Source organism: Nestor notabilis, unplaced genomic scaffold, assembly GCF_000696875.1.
Source record: "Nestor notabilis isolate BGI_N333 unplaced genomic scaffold, ASM69687v1 scaffold14137, whole genome shotgun sequence".
Taxonomy (NCBI): Eukaryota; Metazoa; Chordata; class Aves; order Psittaciformes; family Psittacidae; genus Nestor; species Nestor notabilis.
Window position 1 is genome coordinate 1 of NW_009936173.1, and position 8,540 is coordinate 8,540.

General features: G+C 40.5%; 1 protein-coding gene across 1 annotated transcript in view; it reads right to left on the reverse strand.

The window, feature by feature from the left end:
* Nucleotides 1–471: 471 nt before the first annotated feature.
* CCDC83 (coiled-coil domain containing 83) overlaps nucleotides 472–8,540 on the reverse strand; it is a gene marked incomplete at its 3' end in the record, with an annotated part of 8,338 nt that continues 269 nt past the window's right edge. The window contains exons 2-5 of the mRNA XM_010018205.1: nucleotides 6,656–6,740; nucleotides 4,035–4,203; nucleotides 3,269–3,436; nucleotides 472–563 (exon numbers count right to left, since the gene is read on the reverse strand). Of these exons, the coding sequence (XP_010016507.1) occupies nucleotides 472–563; nucleotides 3,269–3,436; nucleotides 4,035–4,203; nucleotides 6,656–6,740 (514 nt within the window). The remainder of the gene's footprint in view (nucleotides 564–3,268; nucleotides 3,437–4,034; nucleotides 4,204–6,655; nucleotides 6,741–8,540) is intronic.

Sequence of the window (8,540 nt, forward strand, 5' to 3'; positions counted from 1 at the left end):
TATGTATATATATACATATATGTGTATGTATATATGTGTATATTTATATGTACTAATAAACCTAAATTTTACTGCAGACTGCATTATTTGGGCATTTAAAATATTTAGAAGTAAGGAAGTTTAAAAGTAATTTTCCAATTGCTGTATGTTTCCATGCAGACAATCTCTCTGTGTATACTAATTGCTTTTCTGAACTCACAGCAAAAGTGACCTGCTCTTGAACACGTGAAGTCAGTGCATGGTGTTCTAGTTTCCCATACCTCACTTGGAAAATGCCCTCACATCTACTCATTTTTAGTCTGGTGTAAAATACAAAGTACATGTGTGTATAAAAATAACCAGTGTCATGTTTTACTCTCAATTTATTAGAAAAGTTCCAAGTCTTAATTCAAGTGAAAATAATTATTAATGCAGAGTACATGAATCTTAACTATGAGGCAGTTAGCACTTGTAAAAAGGCAGAAGGAATACCTCAGGGGCCTGTTCCTTAACTAAGTCCATGTGCTTCAAAATCAGTCTGACATTTTCTTCTTTCATTGCTTTCAAAGCATTTCTGTAATACTCTTCAAAACAAACAAAAGGAGGAAATCAGAGATCATTATTTGACACCCATTTCTCCTGACAACAACTATATAACCGGCATTTAATAGATAAACTGGAATTTATCAGCCAGCATCACATAGAATCATAGAATGGTTGGGGCTGGAAAGGACCTTAAGTTCATCCAGTTCCAACCCCCTGCCATGGACAGGGACGCCTCACACTAGACCATGTTGCCCAAGGCTCTGTCCAACCTGGCCTTGAACACTGCCAGGGATGGGGCAGCCACAGCTTGTCTGGGCACCCTGTGCCAGCGCCTCAGCACCCTCACAGGGAAGAACTTCTTCCTTATATCTAACCTGAACTTCCCATTTCAGTTTAAACCCATCACCCCTTGTCCTACCACTACAGTCCCTGATGAAGAGTCCCTCTCCAGCATCCTTGTAGCCCCCTTCAGACCCTGGACGCTGCTCTGGGGCCTCCACGCAGCTTCTCTTCTCCAGGCTGAATTTGTTTAGCTTCAAGCTCTAGTCACTTGCTATTTAATTATTTCATCCTTCCCTTCAGTCGTTTTTGTTCTATGCAGAACAGCCCCCTGCTGCTTGGGGTTTTCTCCTTTTGAAGGAGTGAATGAGATTGTAGTAGTTTTCTTTGAAGGAAAGCACTTCATACTTGTTCCAGAGGCTTGAAATTCAGCCTAGCTCTGCACTTGTGTTGCAGACAGCCTATTGCAGATCTGTCTGTAAATGGTCATGGACCAACTGGGGAGTCAAAGGCTGTCAAATACGAAAGGTGCATTAGTTCCTAATTTAACACAGTAAAAGCTGGCCTGCCTTAATCAACCCACCATCTACACTTGGCAGAATGAAATGGAAGTACTTACAGACTATTATGAATTCATCTTTTCATTCTTTCAGACAGCTAAACAACCTGAGCTGTGCTGGGAGAATGCAGGAAAGGAGGAAGTGTTCACACATACTGTTTCTAAGGAAGCTATTTGCCCTAACTCACAGCAACACTGTTCTCCTCACACCTCACATAAGTGCACTCTTTTGTTTCCTCTCCCCTCCAGCAATTTTGTTTAAAATGTTATCTCCAGACCACTTGAACTGTGCTAACATCAAGCCCTACAGAGACAGAAACCTCGTCACTTATGCTTATTTTATTTCATAAGCCTGTTACACATTCAGGGAGTGAACAAGCCCAGTTTGCTGCTGCATCACTTTATGAGCCTGTTAGATTGATTTCTCATTGGGTTTGTTTCCTTTTTGATAGGCTGGAAGACTACTCCCCAGCCACTTTGTATGTTAGATTTTAGGAAGCTGAGTAAAATAGACTGCTAACATCCAGTACTGGCAGCATCATTCTGCAGTATGTTAACTAGGCAACTGCTATATGTACCTCTGCAACAGCCCTTCTATAAATACCTTTCCATTCAACCACAAATTGAACCCTGTGCCATGCAGGAGGTCAGACTGAATGTTCCTACTGGCTTATTCTGGCATTCTATATAAAAGCCAATTCTCTTTTTCATTTCATAGCCCAGCAGCTGAATACCAAAGTTTTAGATTGATTCAAAGCATGGAAAACACATAATGAAAAATGTGAACCTCTCCTGAATAGAGACATGGATATCTGACAAGCTATCTGGTGATGTAGAAAGCACAGTGCAGATCTTAACTGGGATCAAATATGTTTCAAGAGGCAAAAAGATAGCTGGCTCTTGTCCACAGTACTTGATGCCTGGTAATGGTTGGCACAGAATATACAGAGACCCTTAGAGCAGTGTCACTGCCTGTTACTACCAGCTGCTTGGCTGTGGCCATGCATACTGAGAGGGACATAAAGGAGGAAAACCAGGACATCCTTGTCCTGTTGGAAGCATGGGATATGTAACAGCAAAAATATTTAAATGGTTTAAAAATAGTGCAGTAGTAAAGAAACCTTTGTGAAGCACTCAACAGCAGAATATATAAGCTTTCAAGTTCATTCCACTGTTGTATCAGTATTGAAACAGTTCCCAGTATTTGTATATGTCTGGAGTGGTAATTTTGCAGTGCCTCATACATGGGACTATCCAAAGCTCAGACCACTGGCACACCAGCTCCCTCTAGTTCTGCATTTAAACTATGCTCAGCTGAAAAGACTTCCAAGAATGAGCTCATACCACTTTCCCATCAAAGGAGTTTTCCACATGTGAAGTGCTTGGAGCATGATAAGAAGCAACAGCAGCAGAGTCAACATTTTCGAGTATGACTGCTAAGGGAGTCCTGTGTGTAGGTGACCTCAATAGATGTAACATATTTAGAAACCTGCTGTCCTTCACAGGAACAGATTTTAGAAATGGGCTGCCTGTGTTTGACAAGGAAGTTGTCAGGAGACAAACTTATCAGTTTCTTGAAGTGTTCATAATTCTTGTGACTTTATCTGTTTCTTTAATAAAGGGACTTTCACAGAGAAAGAGAGAGAGGGAGAAAGGAAGAGAGAAAGAGAGAAAAAGGAGAAACAGAGAGAGAGGAGGGAAGAAATGGAAAGGGAAGGGAAAGGAATGGAATGGAAGGGATTTCCATTTTACACCATTATGCAGCCCACCTCAGGTACAGTGTCTTGGAAAACTTCATAGAAATTACTAGAATGTGACCTCAAATTAAATGTATAATTTAATTGATTCCTGCAAGTAATACACAAAAAGCCTCTCAGATTTGCTTTACACCAGCTGCAAACTGACCTGTAGCTCTGTGGAAAGCATCTTTGACTTCCTGAATGTCTTTTTCCAGACTCATAATCTTCTTGGCTTCTATTTTACTTCCTACGTTTTTGTACTCCAAGCAATAATCTTTCTCACTTTGCTTTACTGAGATTTTTTGGTTAGTTTCTTCAATTTGGGACTGCAGATCTGTGAAAATCAGAATGTCAGAAGACAAGTTCATTACCAACTTCTTGAACTGATAGTTCATAATTCTTACTTCATTGAAATCTTTAATAAAAGCACTTTCAGTGGGATTGGAGAAAGAAGGGTGCTTCCTCTTCCCCACAATACATTACAACACGATGGCCTCATGCAGTGCCATTCATCATTGCTGAAAACAGCTTGATCTTCTTCTGCCAAGGATAGCCAACAGTTCTCACTGAAATGTAACCAAAGGCACATGTGTGCCCCACAGAGAATCATAGGGATGGCAGCCAGGGCTCTAAACAATCAAAACTGATCATTTTTGCTGCCATCATAATCTTCCAGTGGAGCCATTGGGCTTTCGTGAGTTTCAACTTTTATAGGGAAAATGAAGCCACTGCACTTCCACAGTGATCTACATCACTTGGAAGGAACAGATTTACTTATAAACCCTCTACAATCTTATACCATATTGAGAGAGCTTAATTTTGAGGAGAAAAGCTTTATGCTTCAACAAGGAAGTTGAATCTTGACTTAAAATGCAAAAAGAAGTACTCAATCCCAAGGGCATCAGCTGCAACTTCCACAACTCACAGCACACCTTCCAGAAGTTGTTCTTTGTCCTTAACATACTGCCATGTTGCTGTCAGTGACTCTTCCACATCGTCCCTAGTTACAACCTCCTTGTTATCTCGTTCTTTCTCCTCTTCCTCTATTTGCTCCAGTAAGCGCCTGATGCGTGCCTGCAGCTCCTTCTTCAGCAGCTCATACTATGAAAGACCAGAAGAAAAGGCATGTGTAAAACCAGTTTCAAATTAGTTTTCCAAGTCACAGGCTTAAGTAGTGAAGAAAAGTAAAATCTGTGCCGGGATGCACTGCAAAACCACTCAGCTAAACATCTCTTCATCACGTGCGAAAAGGATGGAGCAGAAGGGAGAGTGTGCAAGTGTCAGAACTTTCCTCAGTAACTCAACACTATTACAAGTAAAAGAGGACAAATGACTGCTGGACTTGGTGCAGCACATCAGTAATCATAGAATCACAGAATAGTTTGGACTGGAAAGAACCTTAGAGCTCATCCAGTTCCAAGCCCCTGCCATGGGCAGGGACACCTCACACTAGACCATGTTGCCCAAGGTTCTGTCCAACCTGGCCTTGAACACTGCCAGGGATGGAGCATTTACCACTTCTTTGGGCAACCTGTGCCAGCACCTCACCACCCTCACAGGGAAGAACTTCTTCCTTATTCCTAACCTGAACTTCCCCTGTTTCAGTTTTAACCCATCACCCCCTGTCCTATCACTAGAGTCCCTGATGAAGAATCTCTCTCTGATATCCTTGTAGGCCTCCTGTGGGTCACTTTAATAACAACATTTATTTGGAGGAGTTATTTACTTCACGTTCATTCTTGTTGAGAATGTACCAACTTCATATAGAAATGTCTTCAGCCAACCAGGTCACTTTCATATACCCATAGTAGAGAGTTGTGAAGAGCTGAAATTAGTTACACTGACTGATGCACACCTGTGATTATAACCCCTTACCACAGCCCTCTCAAGTGACACTCAGTTTACGCGGTGAGCAATTTCAAATATGTTTGCTCCCAAAGGATACCATACCTGTAACAGTGACTGTTCAGAAAAGAGACTCAAGCATTCATCACTTCTAGAAGGATTAACTCTAAACCACTCAGTAACACTAAGGAAATAAAGAATGGAGCTCAAAGAACTGTCAAAACATAGGTAAATTAAACAAATAGTACTTCAAGCATGCCCTGAAGTCCTTGCACAGCCTGAAGTATGAGAGTCCTTGTGAGACCATGAACTAGCAGCAAACTGGGGGAAGACCCATAAAAGACTTCAGATTCTGCAGAGAGAAGAGCCAAATGATACTTCCACTGATAGTTATGGTGACAAATGAAACACCATCCATGCTTCAAGACTGAAAGGAACACCAAGGAAAGCTAAATAGATGGATATTTATAAAAGCAGAGAGTATCAGCATGTGAAGTATAAAGAGACAGTTTCACTGCTATAGGAAGGGGTGCAGCCTGCAGAAGTGTTTAATCACATGATCCAGTTGAAGGTTTTTTGAGCTGTTTGAATTTATTTCATTAGGTAACTATATACCCACTTTTAAAGTTCACTGTCTCAGGCATCAGATGCCATATTATGGTTCTTTATACAGTTCTTTAGATACAGTTCATATATATGGTTCTTCAAACTGTCACTCAAGTGCCATCAATAGCCACATAACCTTGCTCTAAAACTGTCCCAAAACAAATCTTAATCCACACGAAAGTGAGTCTTCATCAAGCAATGCCAAAAATTGCACCTAGACAACTGCACGATGCTCACTCTCCATTGCTCAGTTTTCACTGTAACTAAGTTTGCAAGAATCAATAAGCTCTCCTAGAAACCTGTGCAATTCCATTACCTCAGAAGTGAATCAAAGGTCAGCAAATCTCAATACTTGGTTAGATCTGCTGATACTACTGACAGAAATTAAGTTAATACTGTTTATTCTTCATGTGCTGAAATATTGCAGTATTGTTTAAAAAGGCACATCTGAAGATACTGCAGCAGAATTACCTACTGAGAGGGGGGTTGCTGTCCTGTGTTTGCTGCAGAGTGAGACTGAATACTTAAGTAGTTACTGAGGATCTCACGTGCACTGATAGAATCAGAATCACAGAACCCCAGACTGGTTTGGGTTGAAGGGACCTTAAAGCTCATCCAGCTCCAACCCCCTGCCACGGGCAGGGGCACCTTCCACTAGAGCAGGTTGCTCCAAGCCCCTGTGTCCAACACTGCCAGGGATGGGGCAGCCACAGCTTCTCTGGGCACCCCGTGCTAGTGCCTCAGCACCCTCACAGGGGAGAATGTTTTCCTTATATCTAATCTAAATCTAGATTGGAGAACACTTTCACTGAACTCACTTTATGGTACTGCTGTGCCCTATTCTGCAATGCTCTACTCCTGAAGCTCCTTTCTTGCATGTTTTATTTAGGAAATTTTTGCTTTATGTCACATTTAATTCAGATAACACTTTAACTTTAAACACATAAAGTGACTTACTAACTCCAGTTTCATTGACTCTAAGAAATTCACTGAAAGGGCTAGTTGTAGTGAATGTAGTATTAGGCTTAAAAGAATAAAACTGAATCTGTGAGTTAAAATCCACATATCAAATGTGTTGGGAGAAGGATGCATGGCCACTTACTCTTTCATAATATTCTTTGTTCTTTTCTTCCAGTTGTTTCAGAGCAAGCAAAATCTTATCAATTTCTTCTTCTTTTGTCTCAATTCTGCAGAGAAAGAGTAAAGAGACCTTCTTACAAAAACAGGAGAGGAATGTTATTTAAATGAGATTAGATGTAAACACAACTGAAATGTTTGTGTATCACATTGTGACTCATCTGGGTAGATAGCACTGTCTGCTTACTACACATAAAGAAATGATTTCCGATATACATCTAGACCTTCATGAGAAACAGAATCCCTGATTATTCTGTTCCTTCATAATCAGTAGAGAGGACTAAGCTGGTTTCTTCTCTCTGGGTGCAGTTTACCGGACTAATCACACAGGTCTCTTTCAGGACAAGATGGTTTGTGCTCCAGAAATACTTAGTTCTCTGCTACAAAGGCAACTCACTCAGACACAGCTCAGCTGAATCCCAAACTGGAAAATTCGATGGGATTCAATTCTTCTGGAAACGTGGCTTGTTGAGCTTCATTACCTGCATTTGTACACTAAAAACTTGTTAGCCTTCAAGAAGCACTAAGGGAACAGGGACTGCAGCCTGACTAGTATCCTCTGAGTATGTTTATACATTTTTGTCATAGAACTAGCTTGCTGCTTTCACAATGTTCACAAACTACTTGTCATCCTCTTTGCCACAGCTGTAAAATAAGCATTTTTTCTTGTGTTCTCTCTTCTAGAAGGAGAAACACTCGGTTGCAAATGGTATCTATTTGCAAAATTCTCTGTAATCTTTCCCTCTGTTCCCAGAATTCATTCACCATACCACACAATAGAGGCAAGTATTACAATTATCACAATGTCTTTTACTGTTTCAACACCTATTGTTCCTTGAGGTTTTGTTTTGGGGTTTTGTTTTTTGCCCCTCCCTATTGTATTAAGTTGTTTTAAAAGAAGATAATTTTTTCCTGGCTAAGTTTGGATCACTCAGTCATTGCAGGTTACTATATTTGCATCCTCTGGTGTCAGTATGTTCCTCAGTATCCTTCAGGTTTTTCAGTAAGTACAAGGATATTAGTTAGAGAGAATAGAACAGAGGTATGGGGATATGGCTACAGCAATAATATATCACTCATTAGGCAGAGGTGATAGCTTGGCCACACAGTGTTACCTCCTAAATTACCTCCCATTTTAAATTATTTCTGTAGTTAGAATACTGCTACAGTCTTCATTTCTGCTACTTAAATATTTTCCATGAAGTGGCAGTCTTTATCCATCACTTGGTTAATGTAAGAAAAATTATATGAGTAGAATTTGATATTTTGTCTGCTACATACTGGAGCTTTCCTCTTTAAATTATAGTTCTATGGTATTTCTCAGATGAAAGCTACAAACCACTTAGACTGATGATACTGTTTCTCCCAACTCTGTGTACTAGGTTCCATATAGATGATTGAAGCAACACTCCTCTCCACTACCATGACAGTTTTGTCAGTCATCTACAGGATGTTACTAAGGAAAGCAATTCATGGGACTGTTGTTCCTAACCAATCCTGAAACAGAAATCTGTACTGGAAGTGCAAAATAACAAACTCACTACAGCAACCATCAATGTACAGAAGACAAAGCAGGAATTGAAATTAAATAAATACTACACAGTTGATAATTCCTAAAGCAGAATGTGACAGATACTCACTTGTATGATCCCTGGCAGCGTTCAAGGCAATGTTGGATGGGGCTTGGAGCAACCTGGTCTAGTGGAAGGTGTCCCTGCTCGAGGCAGGGGGTTGGAACTGGATGAGCTTTAAGGTCCCTTCCAACTCAAACCATTCTATGATCCTATGATTATGCTGCTTGTTCAATCAAGTGTTACAGAGAAGTTACAGATTTCAGAGGTAAAAAGAGA